Source organism: Pituophis catenifer, unplaced genomic scaffold (assembly GCF_029215685.1).
Source record: "Pituophis catenifer annectens isolate HBS135680 unplaced genomic scaffold, rPitCat1.0.hap2 SCAF_11, whole genome shotgun sequence".
NCBI classification, from domain to species: domain Eukaryota; kingdom Metazoa; phylum Chordata; class Lepidosauria; order Squamata; family Colubridae; genus Pituophis; species Pituophis catenifer.
This window is the reverse complement of record NW_027256891.1, coordinates 28446324-28469815: the sequence shown is the minus strand read 5'-3', so window position 1 is coordinate 28469815 and position 23492 is coordinate 28446324. Positions and strand designations below refer to the sequence as shown.

Sequence of the window (23492 nt, the reverse complement as noted above, 5' to 3'; positions counted from 1 at the left end):
AAGCGTCTCCTGTGGGAGCTTTGCACAGGAAACCCTGAGATCTGGGTACTTCATAGGGTCCTCTCAGTAGAGCCTATCCATGAGTGGAGGCTTGCAGTGTTCCAGAATGTCTGAATGGAAAAGAAAAACGCCACAACTAGCTTAGAGACCCAGAATCTGACTAGAGAGAGTTCCGAACCCAGAAACACAGGGAGAGGAGACCCCTGTCCTCACTGCCCTCACCATCCTCTCTGTTTCTTATCAGCCGGGGGGGGGGGGGAGGAAGAGAAAGGAGAGGTCAAAGAGCTTGGATCAAGTGAACTCCAAGGAAGCTCCTCAGCCACAACGATACACTCTGGGCTGATTGTTCCACAAATACCGGCCTGCCTGCTAATGGCTTCTGGACCAACTCACCCTCCTGCTATTGGGGCCAAAGGAAGCCAAAGCAGACCTCTTAGACCAGGGATTGCTATCCCACTGAAGAAAGCAAGAAGCAACTCTCCCAGCTAAAAAAGGGATGCCTGGACACCAGCAGGATAAGACCCCCTGGTTGGGCCATTTTACTGAGGAAACAATCAGTAAAATTGTTTTACTGAGTCTCCCCACTGAGGGTCCCCACTCCCATCCACACACGCCAGCGCCCCCCCAAGCTGCCAGCCCAACCCTTGCTGTCTTCTGACTGCAAAGATTCCACAAAATGCAATCAGTGCCCCACCTCCAAGCACCAGCATCTTCCCTTCCCAAACCCCCCTCCCCCCCTTATTTTTTTCCCCTCGAACTGCCTGACACCATTGTCAGAAGCGGCAGCGCCTCTTCCAGTCCGGACCCTTCAGCTTGATCTGGGCAAGGCGCCTCCTGCCCCAGGCCCTCTAGCAGTGCAGGACTGAAGAATCCCGCCTGACAACGGGCCTGCTTGAACCAATGAGCCACCTTCTTTTGCCAGTGAGGCTCCGGTGATGTTCATCCCGATGGGGCCACTTGCTGGGCTCTCACTGCGGGTACCGTTCTGCCTCCGTCTGACCAACTGCTTCTCTGATCCGGGTCAGAGGAGGCACTTTCTCTGCTGGCGCTCATAAGATCGCCAAGCCCTCCACCTGGAAAGGGAGGGGGAGGAGAGGCGTGGGGAGGAGAAATCTGTCCGCCGCCCTAACCCTCTCCTGTCTCGGAGGAAGACAGCCGCGGCCGCTGCCGTGGCCGAGTTCCCGAGAGCGCGCGAATCACTCGCAGCAGCCGGGGAACGCAGGTTGAAATGCGCTCCTCTCCTTAGCCAGTCGCCAGACTGCCCCGCCCCCTCTTCCCTCTCCAGCCACCCGCGAGGGCAGAGCAGCGCCAGAGGCTTGCCGGTAGCAAGACCGAACAGCGGCGGCGAGCAGCCGCCCATAGAGTCGCTCCGACAGGATTCCGGCTTCGGCAGCTCCGACGGCGGACCTGAGCCCTCGGCCCCTGGCTTCCTCTGCCCAAAGGGGCATCTCGGATCGCAAGGAAGGCAGGTGCTGTTGATCGTCGCCGCTTTTGACTTTGGGTCAAAAGAGAAGCTCTGGGCGGCATCGGAGGGGAGGGCAAACGTTGTCGGTACGTGGGCCCCTTTTCAAAGCCCGGTCGATAGACGCGGCCGCGGCGGGCGGCGGCTTGCTATACCCGTTGCACGACCTCGAAGATCGGTGCCTGCAGCCCACATCTTTCTCACACACACCGGCCCCCGCCCAAGTTGCGCAGCGCCAGCAGCAAGCGGCGAGGGAAGCGGCGAGGGAGGGGGAGGCGAAGGCCCCTTGGCCCTCGTTTTCCGGGCCACGGGCAGCCGGGGCAGTCGCGCGCCCGACTTCCAGAGAAGGACAAAGGGCCGCGCGCCAGTGGGCGCGTTTCCCTCTGGCTGAGGCGCTGCCAGCCACAGCCATAACCCTGACTGCCGCAGCCGAGGGTCTTGAGGCGGGCTGCCCAAGGAGGCGGTCGGAAGAGCCGAGACAGCAACGGCTAACGGAACTCCCCTTTGCTGGGCTGCTTTGCCGGGAGCGGGGGCAGCCAGAGAGGGAACTGCGCGGACAGGTTCCGTGCCTCCGCAGCCCCCTTGCCTCTCTGGGTCTCTCGCACTCCAAGCCGGCAGTTCTACTCGTCTGATTAATGGGCTGCAGCAAAGGACTGGGGCGGGGGAGACGGGGCGGCCAAGCCCTCGGCCTCCGTGCTCGCGGAGAGTTAACCAGCTGCGCGATGGTCCAGGATCGGAATCAAGCGCTTGTACTGTGACGCTAACCTGCTCCTTCCCCCACCCCGGTCCCGTCTCGCCATCTAAACGGACGCGGCTGGCGCCGGACTTCGGCTGCGGTGGGCATTCTTTGTGCCGGAGAGAGAGCGGCGTCCGAAAGACAACCCGGGAGCGCGCGGCAACAGCGGGATGGTCTAGCCTCCCATGCCCCCTGGGGACTTGTGGCGGGCAGGCCAAAGGGGCTTATTGCTGGGTTCCAGGGCTGCAGGCTCCGCGAACCTGGCAGCTGGCGGTGTGCTCTTACTGTGTTTGCCGCGGTCTTATCTCTGCTCGAGAGCTCCGACTGGTCTACAGATCTCCTCCCAATGAAGGCTGAAAGGGAAACGTCCGCGGTGCCCGCTTCCCGGAGTCCCTGCTGCACAATCCCAGAGGCGACCTGGGGAGGCAGGGCTCCCGAGAATCGGGCCCGGCCTGGAGCAGAAGGTTATGGTGTATCCCCATGGCTTAGCTGGGTGGGCATTGAGCGCCAAAGCAATACGGATTGGCCCCTTCGTTTTGTGTCCAGGGAGCTTTTGCCAGCACCACAGGGCAACAGGAGAGGAGCTTAATCCCCAATTTCTCTTCCTACCAGAGCCACTAGGTGCAGCCTGGCAGCCACCTACAAACAAGGCTGCCAACAGCACAACATGCGCTGCCTGAAGTGGCATCCATGACCACCATTGGCTTCCTTTCAGTGGTTTAAAAGCCACCTGCTGAGTTGCCTGGCAGGCTGAGGCGCAGGGGTGCTCGATACCTGCAAGCTTTCAGTGGGTCTAGGGGTCCTTTGGAACAGCCATAGTCCCACCTCCAAAAAGAGCCAGGGAGCCTCAACAAACAGCCAAGCCCTGTGGGGCTTCCAGCCAGTCACAGCTGGAGAGGCATTGCATTGTGCACTCTCTGTATGCATTTCCTCTGTCTTTGCCTCTTCTCTTTTTTGTAATCTCTGGTTCTTGATACTCCTTTAGCTAAGAGCGCCAGTGCTTACCATACCACCAAATTCATTCCCATTTCCCCCTCATGAGTGACTCAGGCTTTGTTCTTACGTTTCTCCTCCATCTCTGTTCCACTGTGTCTAACTAACCCGTGGTGTTGATGGAAGCATTGCTGCTAAGACTTACAACAAGTAGCTCAACATACAGACGGAGCTGACATAATTAGGCACACAGAGGGAGACATTGTAGTAAATAAGGCAGCCATTTAATACGCCCCCTTTTCTACTAGCACGGCGGCGGCGGCTGCAGAGCTCAGTTTCCAGGCATCAGCAGATGCATGGTTGCATGTCACACAGCTATCCATGAATACCTTTTACACGCGCTCATATGGGAAATGTTCAAAAGCAGGGGTGGCCGTGAAAGACCCGTTTCCGTCATTTCCTTTAGAAAAACTAACTGGACAGACATCATGCTTAGGAGTGCTGCAAAAACAGTGTCCTCTACTGTCTTTCTACAGAAAGCCTGGCCAGCTCTGGGCTGATCGCTTCCCCATCCCTCGTTCTTCGCCTGATGTTAGGTTGAGCCTTCCAGAGGGAAATGAGGGATTGAAAGATCCACACAGGCTCCGACATCCTCCCTTTCTTGAGATGGGGCAGCTTTTCCAGGGTCTCTCTCTCTTCCCTTACTGAGGTGCCCATTTTGCTGCTTCAGTCTTACGTTTGTATTTATCCCAGAACCATGTGTACATTTCCGTTATTTCAGGCTCATTCATAAGCTGCTTTCCAAACATTTGTCTTGAGCTATTTCTCTCAAAGTTTCTAGGTAATGGAACTGGTTGGCTAATATGTATTTTCCAGAGCTATTTTCCGGTAATGGCTGTGCTGCCACTTTCTCCATAACCATTCCAGATAAAGCTTTCTTTGCTCAAAGGGGCGAGAAAAACACAGTCTAGCCTGTTTAAAATGTATTTCAATCTAACATTTTGCATTGGTAGATCAATGCAATCAAAGTTCTTAATTAATTACCAGCTGTTTTCTTGAGATAATATTAATTTTAAAATGTTAATTGTGACCCTTTAATATTTGCTATGTTTTACCCTTCCTTTGACTTACCCCTCCTAATTGCAGGGTTTTAGGTAAGAAAAGGGTAAAAATAACACTGAGGAAAACATGTGGAATCAGGAGGAATGAAGGCTGGGGCTAAAGGAAATATGAAACAGACATTACTTCTAAAAGAACCTTATAAAAGTTCTTTGAAACTATTCACTAACACAAAAAACTAACTAATAATTCTCTCACCAGCCTGAACTTGCTACTGCTCACCACTGTAATCCTCCCTCCCTCCCTCCTTCCCTCCCTCCCTTCCTTCCTTCCTTCTTTCCTTCCTTCCTTCCTTCCTTCCTTCTCAACTCTGCAAAACACATTGACCTTTGCCAAAGATGGGAGAACAGCATGAGAGATTGGGGCTATTATTGTCCTGGGTTGTCTAGACGTAGCAGTCCAAATTCAACATTATTTAGGGACGGATGACCATAATGACCATCATAGGGAATCAACAGTGGCTAGCTGGACCTGGCTTTGTGCATCAGCCCCCATGGATTCCTGCTTTCAGTCCTTTAGACCAAGACTTCAGAGAGGCTCCAGCTGGCCTTTGCCCATGTGCCTTCTGTTCCCCTCCCCCCCATCTCCCATCCTCAGCCTGTTTCTGGCCTTGGTGACTCTCCCCTTTTCCTCTTTGGCAGGTGTGGAGTATCTGCTGGCTACCACGGCTGCACTGTAAAGGGATGGCCTTCAGGATCCTCTGGGCAAGGACCCCCTTCTGCACCACTAGCCTTGGAATTCTGCTCCTAATCTACGCCCTGCCTGCAGAAGGGTAAGGTGGCAGAACTGGGGTCTCTTGTCCCACCAGGGCAGCTGGATCAATCCTTCTGACCCATTTTTGGGAGGGAAGCATCAGCCTCCATTTGGACCCATATTCTGGTCCCACAGGACTGATGTGCTTATTTGGAGGCTGGCTGACAAATTGCTCTGCTCAGGTTTTACCCTTCCTGTACTAGAGAATGGGTGATTCAGCAGTCTGTTACAGGCTGGATTTACTGCTGGGTCAGCCCCTGGAGTTTCTCAGAGACCACAAAAAATAGGATAGCTCTGCTGGGAGCTTTCTTGGGCCTCCATTCATCATTTGCCATTTGCTGCCCATCAGGCAGAGCTTCAGAGTGGAGCGCCTGGGATGGGGAGGCCACCATCAGCCCAGCCTCTTGTCTTTTTCACAGCCAGCCACAAGGGCAGAGGGGCCAGCCAGGAGATTGGGTGGGGGGGAAATGACTCCTTTTGGCTGGACACCTTCAGACAGAGGCTGGGGAGACTTTAATCTGGATTCCTGCCCTGACCAAGAGAGTAATGGATCTATGGGTCCCTGGGCTCTTCCCACTTTGAATGCAGGTTAGGATTGCTTGAGAAGAAAGGGAATCCCAGGGATTATCATTTGCCCTTCCTTCTTGCATTTGTCCATGAAGATAATCTTGGCTGCAACTCACAGGTTTCAGCATTTAAACCTCTCCCTCCCTCCAATGTCACTCTGATGCTTCTTTCTTTCTTTCTTTCTTTCTTTCTTTCTTTCTTTCTTTCTTTCTTTCTTTCTTTCTTTCTTTCTTCTTCTTTCTTTTTTTCCTTCTTTCTTTTTTTCCTTCTTTCTTTCTTCTTTTTTTCTCTCTCACTCACTCACTCATTCATTCATTCATTTATTTCACATGCTCTGTACCCAAAAAGACGCTTACAATGGCATTTGGGGAGGGGCATTTGCACCTTGTGCATTTTGTGGCTGTGAATATTACTGTCTACTTGCTTTGCCTAACCCACAAGGAGAATTTGGAAACGAGCATCATTTTACTACCACGGATACAATAGTTCTCATTTAAGGTCTGTCTCATTTAGTGACCGTTTGTAGTTACAATAGCAATGAAAAATAAAATTGCAACCAGTCCTCCCCCACCTTTACAATCTTTGCAGGTCTATAAAGCAAAGAAAAACTGAAGTCAGGTGGTAAGCATACTTGTAGTTCCGCTTAGCAACTGCTTCACTTAATAGCTGAGTTGCTAGCTCCAATTATGATTACTAAATGAGGACTGATTGAAGGAATCTTATTTCAGAACAAAACATAGAAATGACTTGCCCCATCTCCACACCCAGAAGGCAACATGAATAATAAGTCTGTGCCAGGTGAACAGGGTTTTTGCTCCTCCACAGAACTGTCTGTTCTTCCTCACATGGCGCGTGTGGCCCGTGGTGTAGGGGGCAGGAGAGGACTGGGGCGTGTGAAAGTAATGGAAAAGCAGTGGGGAGATGTGGTGAGGTACTTAGTCGGAAACCTTGTCTCAAGCTCCATGAGCAATCCATGGCGATTCCATGAACAGCCGCAAGCAGCCATCTTGTTCGCTTGAGTCGTGTATCAGTGGAGTGCCACAGGGATTTTATTCAAAAACACCTTAACAAAAACAACAAGAGCAGAAGCCTTCCTTTAAGTCCCAGGAAAGAAGAGAACGTTAGGAAGAAATTTAGGCCGGCTCCTCCCTGAGTTACAGGGTATCAAAAGGATGGATAGAAAATCTATTAACAAAGTCTACCTTAATCAAGCTTAGGTCTAAGCTTCTTGGGGAGTTTATTTCTTGTTAAGACAATCTTGAAGGGAGCAACTCACCAGTCATCTCATAAAGATACCATTCATCTAGCACAGGGGTCAGCAACCTGCGGCTCTGGAGCCGCATGTGGCTCTTTCATCCCTCTGCGGCGGCTCTCTGTCACTCAAAATATGCGTCACAACCGCCAACGTGCAACACCCACTGGCACATGATTTATTGAGCTTTTCAACTCCTGGTAGGCCAACCATGGATAAATCCAAGAAAAGAAAAATGTCAGAAGAAAACAGAATGTTTAATTCAACTACATATGCTAATTTTGTGGCTGCTCAGGAAATAGTCAGGCACGGGAAGGGTTTTGTGGCTCCCGGTGTTTTATTTTCTGTGGCGCGCATTCACCTTGTGACCTACTAGAACAGCCACAACTTTTTTGCATTAGAACAAATCCAGATCTCCCCATTCCTAACTGTATGCATGAATGTGTACGTGTACACATTCATACACATATACACAAGTCAGGACTTGATATTTCTGCTGCTAAATTTCATTCTGGATTGAGTGTTTTTCTGTTTCGTTAGTTTGTTTTGTTTGGGAGGGAGGTCCCAGTGTAAAATATGTATAGATCTTTTTGAAATGTATTTTTCTCCCTAAACTGTTAGCCTGAGTTTTGAGTCATCTGTAAATTTGATAATCGTCCTTTCAACCCATTCATCCAGATCATTAATAGAAAGGTTGAACAGCATAGGGCCCAGGACAGAGTCCTGCAGTACTTCACCTGAGCCAGCTGAAGTGGCACCATTAACAAGCACTCTTTGGGTGCAGCTGATCGCATCTAACTGAAGCTTCATCTAGCCCAGATGTTACCACGTTATTAATGATGTTGTCTACAGTAAACTGCCTTTGTCAACTTATGCAGAGTGGAAGTATGGAGGAGATTATGCCAGCAGGCCTTTGGGACTTACCTGAAATCCATTTAGAGAGGGTCTGGGACAGTCAATCATCACCCAACTCCTCCTCAAATCTGTTGGATGGGGATTTGCCCAATATGTCTGACTCCCCTAAAGAGATAAGAGGTGAGAAATGAAGGTGTGTCTTGATTTTTTTCCCCCCTGTTTCTGTTGTCATGACAGACTAGCCCAAAAACATGGTCCTGATATCATTGATGATGACAGCAAAGACAACATAACCATCTTCACACGCATCCTGGATCGTCTGTTAGATGGCTATGATAACCGACTGAGACCTGGTCTCGGAGGTAAATCCACTTTACCTGTATTTTCTTGTGGTTTCTTGACATCCATAAACTAAAAAACTATTTCAAGCTTCTTTGCACTCTTTGTACATGAGATGTTTCTGTTATTTGAATTTAGATACAACCAATTCTTGGTGACTTACTTTGTTCTGTGCTCATGAGCAGCTGTTCCTGCCTGGGGGGAGGAGAGGCGCTGAAGCCTTCAGCAACACAACCTGTGGGTACAGTGCTGGCCATGTGGGGCATTCACTCTCTACTTCCTCAAGTCGCATCTGCACTTATCTGGGCAGGTGTTCTGGCGCCCTCTGATCGTGGGTGAGAAGTCCCTCCTTGAAGAACTGGGAACAAGGCATCTCCCTTCTTGATGGTCTGTGAAGCTTGGAGAGCTCAGGGGTCACTGTGGTTATCTCACCTGCTCTTTCTTGTCTATAAGGTGCAACCCAAGTCACTGGCAGGACCAGCAAAACCACTACCAAGCTTTGATTCTCCAAGTCATCTTGACACAAAATTGGTTTGTGCTTAATTTTGAATTGATGGGGATTTACATTCACCCAGTTGTGGCTGGGATGTATGCTCTTCATCTCTTTTATGTTCTTAATCTATTTCTGAAATATAGAACATTATCCTTCTTTCTTTCCAGCTGAAACAGGGCTGCAAGTTCTCTGGATCTTAAAATTAAGCAGGCTTAATTTTAGAGAATCTGTCTTTCAAAAAAACCTTTTCCCACATTGATTTGGGCTTTATAAGCCATGGCTGGTGTTTTATAGTGAGTCTGTCCAATATTCAGTGGAAAGATGTAGGGCAAGGAAGCACAAGGTCTTCTTAACTGGTTAGCTATCTCTTGTAAAGCATGTTCCACTGTTTAAATAGCATCAAGCTGTAAAATATGTGTTATCACAGTGCAGTCCAACACTGGAAGGGAGAGTAAAGCTGGCCCATGTTATTAGTTATGCAGCTAGCCTTTTGGCCACCACTAAGCACTATTCTCATTCAAGAGAAAACTATCGAGCTAGTGTGACTCTACAAAGACAAGGATAAACATGGCCAAAAAATGTGGGCTTTCCCCCCAACACTCCACCAGATCAAGTGCTCTTCTCAGTGCTGATCCTTCTCCTGCCTCGGTTGCATTTGTTCCCAGTTGCCAATGGAGCTTGATTTTCCTCCAAGGTGACAAAGCCTAACAGACTTTATGTAACTTGAGTTTGCCCTTGGATGTGGCAGAGTAAGGGGAAAACATTGTTTTAATGCCAGTGCAATGAAGAATGACTTAAACTTCTCTCACGGATGGGCTGGGCACCTAGTACTGCTCAAGGCATGCATGACTCCATAGTTGTATGGTATATTTAGCATAGCCCATCCCTTTCTCATCCCTGACAGTGCCCTCCCATCTCTCGGGAAGGAAAGGCTGGGTTTTCCGTTCTTTTCTTACCCTGGGCATCATGTCCAGGGATGACCAAGGCTTGTTACCCTTTTCTGCATTGCCACTAATTGAGCTCAGATATACACACACACCACTCAGGGGATTTCTATTTTCCTGTCTCCAGAAGAATACATGGATCTGTCTGGCTTCCTCAATTCTGGCCTGAGGATGGTGTCATGGCAACATAACTGCTCACTCGAGAGAAATCCTGAGAATTAATGGACAAGGTTGGCCTACCCTCACAACATGGGAAAAGGCTTATGTGGAGCCACAGGGGGAGCACATTGATTGGTAGGCCTTGCTCACCTTCTAAGGTGCATCCAGCTTTCTAAACCTTTGCCTATGCACAGAGGTGGGTTTCAGCAAGTTCTGACCAGTTCTGGAGAACCGGTTGCAGAAATTTTGAGTAGTTCGGAGAACACCTCTGACTGGCCCCACCCCCATCTATTCTCTGCCTCCCAAGTTCCAGCTGATCGGGAGGAAATGGGGATTTTGCAGTAACCTTCCCCTGGAGTGGGGAAAGAATGGAGATTTTACAGTAACTTTCCCCTGCCATGTCCACCAAGCCACGCCCATCAAGCCATGCCTTGCCCACCAAGCCACACCCACAGAACCGGTAGTAAAACAATTTGAAACCCACCACTGCCTATGCAGTGAGGAGGGGCTTGGTATCTTTGAGCAAGAGCGCTCGCAAGTCCACCCTCCATAGTACAAGCTCCCAGTCTCACTCCACATCCTTGTCAAGATACCCCTTTGTGCAAACCTCCATTCCTTTCTGTCCCAGAGAGAATGTCTAGGGAAAAACTGTAACCTTGGGTGCCTTCTATCTGGGGAATTGTGCAGCTCACTTGGCTGTTACTAAAATAAAGAAAGTGTAATTACCTGACTGGAAGTTGTAGGCCATATGCTAGAAAGGAAGTAGGGGTGCAGGAGAAGGAGGACACTCCTCCCAGGTTTGGCCAGGACTACAGAGGGCAGCTTGGCTTGTGCTCAAACCCCTTCCTACTCATCCTCCCTCCCTTGCCTTCTGGATAAACTCCTCTCTTCAATGAGAGATCCTTTGGTTTCCACCCACCTATTGTGGAAGGGCTGCAAAAGAATGGCAGAGCAGAATTGGAGCAAAGCAGAAGCTGTGGGCAAGGGGGATCGCCTGAGCTGCCTGACTATGCTGCAGAATAAGCCAGAGTCATTGGCTGACCTGGCAAGATGGCCAGCAGGAGGACTGGCAAACCAGTGAGGCCAAATAAATTGATCTTGAACTGATTTGTACCAGGTTCAAAGCTGGATCAGTGGAGTTTGCTCTCCATGGCCCCAAGCAAGAAACAGGGAGCCTGCATGAAGTCGTCATAAGAGTATGGGCTAGAGGGGCTCTGTGTGTCAGAGGCAGATACTACAAACATAATAAGGAAGAAAATAAAATGAGTAAATGCATCTCTGCCTGTCTAGCAGGGGTGAAATCCAGCAGGTTCTGACAGGTTCTGGAGAACCGGTAGCGGAAATTTAGAGCAGTTCGGAGAACCAGCAAATACCACCTCTGACTGGCCCCAGAATGGGGTGGGAATAGAGATTTTGCAGTATCCTTCCCCCAGGAGTGGGGAGGGAATGGGGATTTTGCAGTATCTTCCCCCTGCCATGCCCACCAAGCCACACCCACCAAGCCACCCCACGCCCACCAAGCCACGCCCACAGAACCAGTAGTAAAAAAAAAATGGAATTCACCACTGCTGTTTAGGTTACCTGTCTAGGAATCTCTAAACTGCCCAAGAGGCAGCACTGAGAGAGGAAACCAAAATATCTTGCCCCAGTGCTTGGAATTAAAACATGTGGTGCTTTCAGGGGCGGGGGGGAATGGTTAGACTGGACTTGGGGAAAGTAAGTTCTCTGTGCCACAAATTTCTCTATGAAAGTGGCACAAAGTAGGGAAGGTACCTCTTCAAGAGGTCCGATACTTATCACTGGGATGACTTGGATTCAAAAGGAATGGGAGAAAAAAGACCTAAGCTGCCCATTTCACTATATATTTTAGTCTCACCAGGCATAACAAGCCTTTTATGGCTGCTTTGATATATTGTCAGAATGCAAGTAGTTGCCAAACCTTTGGATGCTGCAGGTTGAGGGAGATATTTAACTGAAAAGATGATTGGCCTCTTTCCAAGGGAACGACTCTTCTTGTAGCAAGGTTATATGCTTGGAGGGCAAAAACCTGAAGGGGTGTCCATGTAGAAAAGCCCTTGGCTTGAAGTACTGAATAGGGAGGCATTAATGGGTAGCTTCATGGCCTGCCTTGGTGGGGTGGAAAGTCCCAGTCCAGGTCTGCAGGCCCCGGATCTTGTTGGGGCAGGACTGCAGCCCATCCCATTGCCTGGCTCAAATATTGAATTAATTAATCAAGTTTGCAAACCAGTCTTCAGCAGCAGCCCCATGTGAAGTGTCTGCTTTAAGCAATATGTAGCCTGTGCCATTTAATGGAATTTGAAAACATTATTCTTGGCTGAATGCTGATGGCATGACAGGAGATCCATGGGTCACTTCATGTGTGTATATATATATATATCCTATTAAATTAACAAACATAAAAATGCATTTTTCTGTTTGAATTAAATTCTATCTCTAATTTACTTTCAAGTCATGGGGTTATTTTAGACATCAAAGGATCCCCCAAAGCATGGACATTTCAAACAAAACCCAAGATGCTAATTTTATATCGAGATATGTTTGCTATGTAAATACAACTTGTTTTCAATAGCTATCATGTTTTATGTTGTTTCAGATACAGTAACTGAAGTCAAAACCAACATCTATGTGACAAGTTTTGGCCCTGTCTCAGACACTGACATGGTAGGTGATGCTTTGTTACATCCAAGCTTCCTGAGGGTAAGGGATGCTCTCAGCTAGCAGAGTAGCATTGCCTTAAAAAATATTTTGGTATTATGGCCTCTCCTGCAGTTGGATTTTAGAGGGAGGGCTGGGGAGCGATAGTGGGGTGATTTCTAGCAGGAGCCCATCAGGTTCTGAGGACTGTTCTGAAGGATGAGTAGGTGTTGACGGGCTTGGTAGGACCAGGGGGAATGGCTTCCCATGGCCAATGGAAGAATCCTCCAAGTCCCTGGAGCTAGACTATCAATTCAACTTCTGACCCAGAAGAGCAGGTTGGTAAAGGTTGCCCCTGGAAGTGCTATCATTGGTTGGCAGCAAAGAGGTCTGTGGGGCTGCAGACTCTAGTGGGGAAAGGAAGGGAAAGGAAGGGAAGGGAAGGGAAGGGAAGGGAAGGGAAGGGAAGGGAAGGGAAGGGAAGGGAAGGGAAGGGAAGGGAAGGGAAGGGAAGGGAAGGGAAGGGAAGGGAAGGGAACTGGATAGCCCTTGAGTGGAAATAGGAATGAGATAGCTGAAATCTGAACAATCTCCACTATAAATAAATACAGCCAGGAAATAAAATCCCATTCATGTGAAGAAAACAGAATTAGTTTTCCATTCCCTCTATGTTGGGGAATTCTTCCTGGGATTCTCTGGCTAATACAGACTGAGCCTGCTGGCAGACTGGAATTCTCTGGTTTGTTTGGGTTGCAAGTCTGACTTCCTCTGCCCCAGAGAGAAGCTCTTGGCGGAGACAGCTGGCTCATCGGTACCTATTTGCTGGGATCTGAACCTGCCTCCTTCCTGAGTCCAGGGAACAGAATTTGCCTCCCTCAGGCAAATTCCACCTGGGCCTGTGGGATGGGACATTTGAGTCCCTCTGAAGTCATCAGCCCTGCTCAGTCTGTCTGTGGCCTTCAGCAGCATAGTAGGTTTAACAGGCTTTCTCCAGGCCAGCATAATTGCTCTGCTTCTACAATTGTAAATAAAGCAGGAAGGAGTCTCTGCTGCTGCTCTGCCAAATGGTTGACTCACAGCACCTGATCTATAAGGTGGTCATGAAGGTGCTAAAGCATCCAGTTACCCCAGGTATGTCAATCAGGCACTGCAAACCAATGGTATGGTGCAGGGGAAGAGATGCTGGGTAGATTCAGGGTTACCCTGGCTTAAAAGCAAATGCTTCACTTTGACACCCCATCAGGAAGCTCCAAAATCTGGACAGCTGCCACCCTTGCAAAGAAAGTTAACTCCATTTCATTTGGGACTGCGCTCTCTCTCACTCTCTCGCTCTGTCTTTCTCCCTCCCTCCCTCTCCCTTTCTCCCTCTCCTTCCCTCTCTATCTCCCTCTCCCTCCCTCCCTCCCTCCCTCTCCCTTTCTCTCTCCCTCTCCCCCTCCCTCCCTCTCTCCCTATCTCTCTATCTCCCTCCCTTTCTCCCTCCCTCCCTTTCTCTCTCCCTCTCTCTCTCTCCCCTCCTTCTCTCCCTTTCTCTCTCCCTCTCTCTCTCCCCCCTCCTTCTCTCCCTCTCCCTCCCTCTCTCCCTCCCTCTCCCTCCCTCTCTCTCTCCCTCCCTCTCTCTCTCTCTCCCTCTCCCTCCCTCCCCCCCTCTCTCTCCCTTTCTCTCTGTCCCTCCCTCCCTCCCTCCCTCTCTCTGCCTTATTGTTGCACAATAAGCCAAGAACCTTAATATATTCAATCATTCCACCTTCAGGGAGTACCTTGTCATTACTATAAAGTTAAGCATATTTGATTAAGTGAGCATGTATAATGAACTGTGAAGAAAGGAGAAATCAAAAGAGTTGAAAATAAATTGCATTTTCTACTGCTACGTGATCTTACAAAATTTACTCAGCGGAAGATGGATAAAGTCGAATGTGAAGTGGTTGCTTCACTTCTGCACAAATCCTCCTCCTTAGCCAGCGCATCTCATCCATCGACCTTTTTTTGGCGGCCCCTTTGTCCTCCCCTCCCTCAGGGGACCGCCCAGGGGCAGGAGCTGGCTGGAGAGGGAACAGCCTTTCCCTTCCACAGGGCTATGGGCCAAGGACCCTGGGGGCTAGCTAAGCTTTTCTGGGGGAAGGGGAGAGCAACTGCTGCTGTAGCTGGCAGCGCTCTGCATCCATTATCATTAGTGCTCCTTGCCACATGATTGTTGCTATGGCAACTGCTGGGAGGGGGTCTGTTTTTCTGCACTTGTTGCTGGGCCTTTTCTCCTTATTATGATGGGGAGGGGGCTTGGAAACACCCAGAGAACAGCACATCCTCCTGAGCCTACATAGTCCTGCTGCCCAGCCCAGAGTGAGGGTTCAGAAGGAGAAGGTTTGATGATTGCCTCCCTCCCCTGTAAACTGGCTTCTGGAAAGAGCAGCTGATGTTCTGTCAGGTTCCTGCAATCTCTTCTTCCAGCTGCCTCCACACTTAGGGCAAAATCCCACACAGACCCTTTCGTGCTCTGAGAGGAACCCAGCAACTGGGCATCTCCTGAGAGCTCTCACCATTTTGCTGCTCCTGCCAGTTAGTTTTTCTTCCCAAGAAGGTTTGAAAACTCAGCACCCACAGCCTTCGCTGCACTTGAGCTGCTTCTAGAGACAAGAGCGTAACTAGGGCGCCCCTGAGTGACCTTGGATTTCTTTAGCCACCCCATGTCCGGCCACAGGCCAAATCAATCATGTGAGGGCATCACAGAGACAGCAAGACAGTTACAGTAGCAGAAGCCGCCTGCAGCAAACAGGGCAGAAGTGACCAGGGTGGGGGGCAGAAAGGCAGGATCATGAGTGATCTCAGGGTGCAGGACATGTGGACCGCATTGTATGATGCTGGGGTGGTGGCCTCTTTGGATTCTTCACTCTGTGGGGTTCTGAGGTGCCAATTCTGGTGTGAACAGCCAAGACCGAGGCAGGCATTGAACAGAGGCCCTCGAGGCGTGTGCCATGGTTTCCCCTTGTGAAGTCTGTTGGGTCCAGGATTCTTCTTTATTGTGAGCAGCCTCGTCTTCAGCTCTTTTCTTCTCTGGCAGGAGTACACTATTGATGTCTTCTTCCGGCAATCCTGGAGAGATGAGCGGTTGAAATTTGATGGTCCAATGAAGATTTTGCCCTTGAATAACTTGCTAGCCAGTAAGATCTGGACCCCAGACACCTTTTTCCACAATGGAAAAAAATCAGTGGCCCACAACATGACCACACCAAACAAATTGCTTCGACTGGTAGATAATGGCACTCTCCTCTACACCATGAGGTGAGTTGGGGTCTCTGGGGTAGGGCGTTCTTTGGGTTGTGGCATGGGTTGCCCTGCCAGGAACCTCTTGGCCTTGATGAACCGTTGCTGTGACTCTGGAAGCAGCAGGAGGCAACCTCAGATTGGCCACTGAGAGGTCAGATGGAGGGACTGAATTAACCACACCTTACAATGGAGCTTCCCTCTCAACACCGCTTGCGGAATGTGACAATGGACTTTTGCACACTCCATTGCACAATGCGGTGCATCTTAGTGGAATAGCAGTATAGGGCTATCGAGGCAGTTTTAAAAGCATACATTTTATGAGTCAACGCCGTCTCTGGTGGAAAGACAAATTGTGATAGCTGAGAAAGAAACCGATCAAAGGGTTTGCCATAGGTCTCGGAGCTAAGCCCCAGGAGTCTCCTGCTTGACAGTGGGTCCTCTCCTTTGCAGATTGACTATTCACGCAGAGTGCCCCATGCATCTGGAGGATTTCCCCATGGATGTACATGCCTGCCCACTGAAGTTTGGGAGCTGTAAGTACTTCATTGTTCTTTAGCTTGAAGGGAAGGGAGGCTTTTGCCTGCTTAAACTCGCATAGGTTGTGGTGACATTACGGTCTGCATCTACAGATGGAGGTGGAAACTAGCCTGCTTCCACTTCTTCTGATTTAAGAGCTGAAGTTATGTACATGACTGCATTTCCACTCACACTAGTAATACTATTACTAAATTTGCAGCTGATACAACAGTGATGGGACTGATCTCCGGGGGGGCGGGGATGAGTGTGCCTATCAAGATGAAGTGGAATGGTGGGTTTCATGGTGTGGAGACAATAATAATAAGACCAAGGAGGTTATATAGAAGGAATAGATCAGGCATTCAGCCCTTGCTTATCAATGGAGACCAAGTGGAGCAAATGGCCAGTTTTAAGTTTCTTGGTGTTATCATAAAAGAGGACTTGACCTGGGGCACTCACATTGCAGCACTGATCAAAAGGGACCAGCAGAGATTATACTACCTGAGACTTCTCAGGAAACAACAACTGAATGAAACACTGCTAGTGGCCTTCTACCGCTGCACCATAGAGAGTATTTTAACTTACTGCATCTGTGTATGGTTTGTAAATTGCACAATGGCAGATAGGATAGCACTCCAGAGGGTGCTATCATTGCCCAGAGGATCATTGGTTGCCCTCTCCCCTCTTTGGAAGAGCTTTATAGTTCCCACAGCCTTAAGAAAGTTCAAAACATCCTTAAAGATCCATCTCATCGTGGGCACCCTTTTTTTGAACTATTACCATCTGGCAGACGGTACAAGACAATAAAAACAAGGACAAATAGGCTGAAAAACAGCTTCTATCCCAAGGCAATATTGAATTCTATGGTATAGTGCAATATCGGATTTTCAATTTCAATTATATAGAATGTAAAGGATTTATGTTTGTGTTTTTATTTTTATAGTTATAATGTACACTGAAGATGGCATTTAATTTTGTTGTACCATGTGCAATGACACTAAACTAAACAACTAAACTAAACTAAGCTAAACTAAACTAAACTAAACTAAACTAAACTAAACTAAACTAAACTAAACTAAACAAGCTTCTTGGATGAGAAGCGAAATGTTTTCTGTCAGAGAATTGAGCAGCAGCAACTGACCACATGAAGTTGGAGACACTGACACAAACTTGTAGTTTTATATAAATAAATATACTTACATTTATACTCACAGCAGACAAGAGAATCAAGAACATCATGAGGTAAATCATTAGACAGTATGCAGAGCAAACACACACACACACAAAAAAAAAAAGGCGGGAAGAAAAGGAAACTCCCCCTTATACCCACAGCAACCAATCACAGCGCAGATTGCCTCATGAAGGAGCCAGCACTTTCCGACCAATCAACTACAACTGTGTGCTCTGGCCATTGTACACTTTACTGTTCCAGCTACTAAATTTAATATCCTAAGAAAAACCCAAGAAAGTCCGGTTGCCTTTTGGAAAAAGCAGCTCTGGGACTTCATCTTTAGTTTGCTCAGTGTCCCAATGGGGAAGGCAATCTTGCAGATACCCTGAGTTGTATGGGGCTTTGTAGGTCACGAGCAGCAGCCTCTCATATCCAGCATTCGTGTTCCAATGGCAGTAATGGGACATAAGTACTATATAGAGACCGCTGCATTTTGCAGCATTTATTGAAAATGTCTATACACCACTCTTATAACCAACTCAGGGAGGCTCCCAATCAAAAGGTTTGTAGGTGATCATCAAGTAGAGCCCCATCTATAATGAATTGCGGCAAGCCGAAGACATCTTCTTTAGTGCAAACCAGTGGTGGGTTTCAAATTTTTTTACTACCGGTTCTGTGGTTGTGGCTTGGTGGGCGTGGCATGACTTGGTGGGCATGGCTTGGTGGGCGTGGCAGGGGAAGGATACTGTAAAATCTCCATTCCCTCCCCAATCCAGGGGAAGGTTACTGCAAAATCCCCATTTCCTCCCGATCAGCTGGGACTCGGGAGGCAGAGAATAGATGGGGGCGGGACCAGTCAGAGGTGGTATTTACTGGTTTTCCAAACTACTCAAAATTTCCGCTAACGGTTCTCCAGAACTGGTCAGAACCTGCTGAAACCCACCTCTGGTGCAAACCCCTCTGGATGAGGTTGCCACTAGCCCAACCAACCAAAGCTGGGCAAAGGCTTTCTGGCCGTATCTTTCATCTGTTCTGTAATTTTTCCTTCATAGATGCCTACACCACAACAGAAGTCATCTACACTTGGACTCTGGGAAAAGTAGAGGTGGCTGAAGGTGGCTCCCGCCTCAATCAATATGACCTCCTTGGCCATAATGTTGGCAGAGACTCAATTGAGTCTAGCACAGGTAATTCGGGTGGCTGAAGGCACCAAGAAGCAGAGGTGATGCAGGCTGCAGGAATAGAGATCACTTTTATAGAGGGTTAAATGAGTGGGATAGTTTTGGAGAATGGCCCTTACTATTGGATGATCCCCTGAAAAGCATGTTTGATTTCCATAGGGAGAATAGAATAGAATAGAATAGAATAGAATAGAATAGAATAGAATAGAATAGAATAGAATAGAATAGAATAGAATAGAATAGAATAGAGCCTTGATAGTACAGGGGTTTAGTGCACCCTGTTATTAACACAGCTGCCTGCAATTTCTGCTGGTTCGAATCTTTCCAAGGCTCAAGGTTGACTCAGCCTTCCATCCTTTCTAAGGTAGGTGAAATGAGGACCCAGTTTGTGGGGGCAATAAGCTGACTTTGTATAAAAATATACAAAAGAATGAAGGCTATTGCTTAATGCATTGTAAGCCGCCCTGAGTCTCCGGAGAAGGGCGGCATATAAATCAAATTAAAAAAAAAAAATTGAATTGAATTGAATTGAATTGAATTGAATTGAATTGAATTGAATTTTTTATTGGCCAAGTGTGATTGGACACACAAGGAATTTGTCTTGGTGCATAAGCTCTCAGTGTACATAAAAGAAAAGATACGTTCATCAAGAATCATAAGGTACAACACTTAATGATAGTCATAAGGTACAAATAAACAATCAGGAAACAATATCAATACAACAATATTTGTAACACATGGTCCTTCTTGTGGCAAGAAGAAGAAGAAAACCCCTTTCCTCCTGTACATCTAAGCTCAGGGGCTGTGTGGACTGTCACTGTCAGAAGAAGGCAGGACCAGGCAAGGAAATTTGTACCAGTCTCTTAGGGCAGTGATGGCAAACCTTTTCAGCACCGAGTGCCCAAACTGGATGATCTGTCCCCGTCCACACACACACACAAACACAGCCAGCCGAGGGTTAAGGAAGCACTTGGCACACACCCAGTTCTTTATCTCCAACTTGGCAGCGATATACACACCGTCTGCCAAGTGCTTTTATTGCCACAGAAACAGAAAGATAATATACTCAGCGAACAAGAGTCCAATAGAAACAATATTCCTCTCGGCAGCTTCGGACGAGGCTCTAGTGACTATCCAGGGTTTGTTTTTGTTCGTCACAGGGATCACTGGCCACCATCCTCTATTATATAGTCTCTGGGGTGTGGTCCAGTGACTCAGTTCTAATCCCTAGCACGCCTCCTTAGCTGCTGCAATCGTTTATCACGCCTTCGTTGGCGTGCGTCCAGGAATGACGTCTCTCCTTCACTCTCATCCGAGACACCTGTCTCCCGGCTAATCTCCTCTCCCTCGGCCGGCACCTGAGACAGTGCCAGAGGGGAGGGGCCTGGAGAGGGAGGCCTGGCTGACTCCTCTTCCTCATGCTCGGAGCTTTCTTCCTCCGATGGGATAGGCTCAGAGGGCGGGGCCACAACACTGGAATGCATGTGCCAGAGTGCCAGAAACCCAAAGACCAGTTGGCCGGTGCGCATGGGCTCACCGGCCAGATGGCGTTTGGGTTTCCGGCATGTGCAGGCATGCCGGAGAGCTGGTGTTCGCATGCACTGGAGCACCAGAAACCCGAAAACCAGCTGGCGACGGCACGTGTGCCCACAGACAGGGCTCTGTGTGCCACCTCTGGCATGTGTGCCATAGGTGTTGTGACCCAGGTCGAAGTAGGTATTATCAGACGCAATCAGTTCAAAAACAAACAGACTTTATTAGAACAGCTGAGAATTAACTCATTCTCAGCGTAGTCCAAACTAATTCAAAATGAATTCTTCATAACACAATTCTTCAGCCTTATCTCCAACCTTGGTCTAATTAGGCAACCTGCCAAATGCTTTTCTTGGCAAAAGTTCAGAAGCAGAAGATGCCGACAAGAAATAAATGCAGCACAAGAAACAAATCTATCAATGTTGTTTTCCGACAAAGAGCCCAAGAGCCGTTGCTGGTCTTTTAAGCCTTTTGGGAGGGGCCAATCATCTCTTGGCCCTACTCCCAAGTCATCCTTTTTGCTTTAGCTACTCTTGCCTTCTGGCAGTTCTTCTCATGCGTGCACTAGGAACAGGCTCCTCCTGTTCCTTTGCCTCTCTGCTGTCATCCTCTGGAGGCTCCAGAATCTGCACATCACTCGCAGATGGCCCTCGCCCCATCTCTGCCTTCGACGCAGAGCCCTCATCTGTGCCTTCCTCAGCCTCCAGGACTGGCCCATGTTCTTCATCTGCCTCCTCACTGTCTGACTCCACTGCCAGTTCCGCAGGCTGCTGGCGGACCACAACAATAGGTTCACCTTCACAATCTTAGGGCAATAATTCAAGTAATTTAAGTATGTGAACCAATTCACTGAGTGGACTTGACAACTCCATCCGGTTTCATGAAAGGAGAATGTAGAAGACCCTGAGAAGGGCATTGCCAGCTATTTCATTTCCCTAGATCGATGGCATCACATGAGACCAAAAGACCATTTTTACAAAACAATTACAGATGTAGTATGTGAAAGGCAGATTTTTAAATTGTGAAGATACAGATTTAGGTGCACCACAATTGTTAACTGTGATTGGTCACTCCAGTGAGCAGTTTTCCTGCACATTTATAAGGAGGGCAGCTGAACTAACACATTGCTGTCTGGATTGTCCACAAGATATTAGTATCACTGTATTGTGGCCTTTTTCTTTCCAGGAACCTACATTGTGATGACCACTTACTTCCATCTCAAGCGCAAGATCGGATACTTTGTGATCCAGACTTACTTGCCCTGCATCATGACAGTCATTCTCTCCCAGGTTTCCTTCTGGCTCAACAGGGAGAGTGTCCCAGCCCGAACAGTGTTCGGTGAGTGTGTCCTTGAGCAGGCTGCAGGGAGAAGAGAGCCAGCAGGCACTCACAGCCTGGGCCTTTCTGTCTTACTTGCCTGGACACTGCCGCTCCTCCACCTCCTCCTTCCTCCTCCTCCTCTTTCAAGGTGAAAAGATAATCACAAGAAAAACGTATTACAAGAACAGGAAAAGCCAGGGTCAAAATTCACCCCATATAAGTGCATAGGCTGCCTTGGGAAGTATAGAGATCCTTATTATGTGTAAGTATGTAAATCTATCAGACACTTATCGTGTGGGGTTCTCTAGGATTCGGATCTCTCTCTCTCCTATTTAGCATTTTCATGAAGTTGCTGGTGGAAGTCATCGGTTTTATTGTTTTTAAATTGTATGGGGTTTTTAATTGTTATTGTGTTGGACACCACCCCGAATCATGTGCCTGTGAGATGAGCAGCTACTGTGTATGAGTATGCTAATTAATTAATTAATTAACAAAATACTCTATTACACCAGCATTATAGATTCTTATTCAAAATGGTAAGGATCATTAACATAGCAGATAAACAGTGCCTGAATTTGTCATTCATTATAGAGGTTTTCAAACCTCATTGATGCTGTATTTTGAAAGATTGCTGAGTGATTTCCCAACTTAAGGGGGGGAAAAAACAAGACAAAAGAAAATCCTGCTAGCCTGGACAGAAGAGAGCCTGAGGATGGGAAGCCTGCCTTCTTCAGCTGCCTCTGATCTGTTCTTCCTTTCACAGGTGTCACTACAGTGCTGACCATGACCACCCTGAGCATCAGCGCACGGAATTCCCTCCCCAAGGTAGCCTACGCAACGGCTATGGACTGGTTTATGGCGGTGTGTTATGCCTTCGTCTTTTCTGCACTGATTGAATTTGCTGCTGTCAATTATTTCACTAAGCGCAGCTGGGCCTGGGAAGGCAAGAAGGTGCTGGAGGCTCAGGAGATGAAGGTGAGAAGGGAGAGGCAGAGGGGAAGGGAAGGGAAGGGAAGGCAGTTGGGCTCTTTTTGTCATGGTACTTTAAAGAGCAGAGTAGGCACCAAAGTTCTCACATTTGCATCAGAAAACACCACCAAGAGAGGGTCCCCTATTCTAAAAATTAGAAGTTCATTTCTGAAGCGCCTGGGTTCCAGGAGGTACTCAGTTCCAAAAGGTTGTGCCCTTCTGGCCCTTTCTCTTCCAGAATGGAGATCCGTGTTAGGGTCAAATCAGAGCAGCAGCAGCAGCAGCCCTTTTTCTTAGATTTCGATTCCCAGAGGCAAATATCTTTGGATGCATCAATACCATTGGGCCATTAGCTCACCGTCTTTGCTTCTCCTCTCAGAAGAAAGAGCCAGCCACATTGGCTAAGAAAACCAACAACACCTACAACATTGTGGGGACCACGTACGCTCTCAATATCACCAAGGAGCCTACCCTCCCAACCATTGCCAAGAGTGCGGCTGCTCCCACAGCCACACCTGCTGCCGTGGTGGTCCCTGCCGTCAAGGTGCCCCGATTGGAAGAGAAGCCTCTGGAGAACAGGAAGACCTACAACAGTGTCAGCAAGGTAGACAAAATGTCTCGCATTGTCTTTCCGGTCTTATTTGCCATTTTCAACATGGTGTACTGGGCAACGTATGTCAACCGGGAGTCAGCCATCAAGGATATGATCCCCAAGGATTGAAACTAGCTGTGCACCCTCCATATGTCCATGCAATTCCGGACAGAGGAGCCCTGGGGGGGGGTGCTTTGGTCCCCCTGCTGATACTATAATCATTTTTACCTTTTATTATGATTAATATTATTCAGCTGACTTCCTTCCTCTCCTTTGTGAATCAAACTTTGATTTTAAAAAAGAAAACAAAACAAAATCAAGAATGTTATTGGATGTATTACATTTACTGTTTGGGGCAGGGGATGTCCCTGAGAGACCCACGGGGGGAAAGTGTGTCTATCTTAGAGTCTGACATCCCTTTGCTCCAATCTTGTTGACTCCTCTCCAACTTGCCAGGAGCCAGTTTCCTATCTTGCTCATCTTGTGTGAGACATACCGAGGGGCTCCTGATGCCCATGGCCTCTGGGGAGCTGAAGGGAGGGGCCTTTCTCACTGGAGTGCCTGGGGTTTCACTGAGAAAGATGTCCCTCATTTGGAGAACAAGTTAGGTCCTCTTGGGGCGACTTGGCTGTTCGGAAAATGTGATGAGAGCAGAAGGGGTAACTTTGCCTAGCAGGCA

General features: G+C 48.3%; 1 protein-coding gene across 1 annotated transcript; it reads left to right on the top strand.

Moving 5' to 3' along the window:
• The first annotated feature begins 4933 nt into the window (after window positions 1-4933).
• Window positions 4934-22942, top strand: LOC139322905 (gamma-aminobutyric acid receptor subunit alpha-3-like). The gene is made up of 9 exons (XM_070952157.1): window positions 4934-5022; window positions 7915-8039; window positions 12227-12294; window positions 15326-15546; window positions 15982-16064; window positions 18271-18405; window positions 21118-21270; window positions 22016-22227; window positions 22601-22942. The coding sequence occupies exons 1-9, from the start codon at window positions 4934-4936 to the stop codon at window positions 22940-22942; spliced, it is 1428 nt and encodes a 475-aa protein (XP_070808258.1).
• The last annotated feature ends 550 nt before the right edge of the window (window positions 22943-23492 follow it).

What these genes read in the sequence shown, in the direction of transcription:
- LOC139322905 (XM_070952157.1), top strand. Translation starts at nt 4,934, where the DNA reads ATGGCCTTCAGGATCCTCTGGGCAAGGACCCCCTTCTGCACCACTAGC. An exon ending in CCCACTGAAGTTTGGGAGCT is followed by an intron (nt 16,065 to 18,270) that starts GTAAGTACTTCA and finishes TTTCCTTCATAG; the next exon opens with ATGCCTACACCACAACAGAA. An exon ending in CTCAATTGAGTCTAGCACAG is followed by an intron (nt 18,406 to 21,117) that starts GTAATTCGGGTG and finishes TTTTCTTTCCAG; the next exon opens with GAACCTACATTGTGATGACC.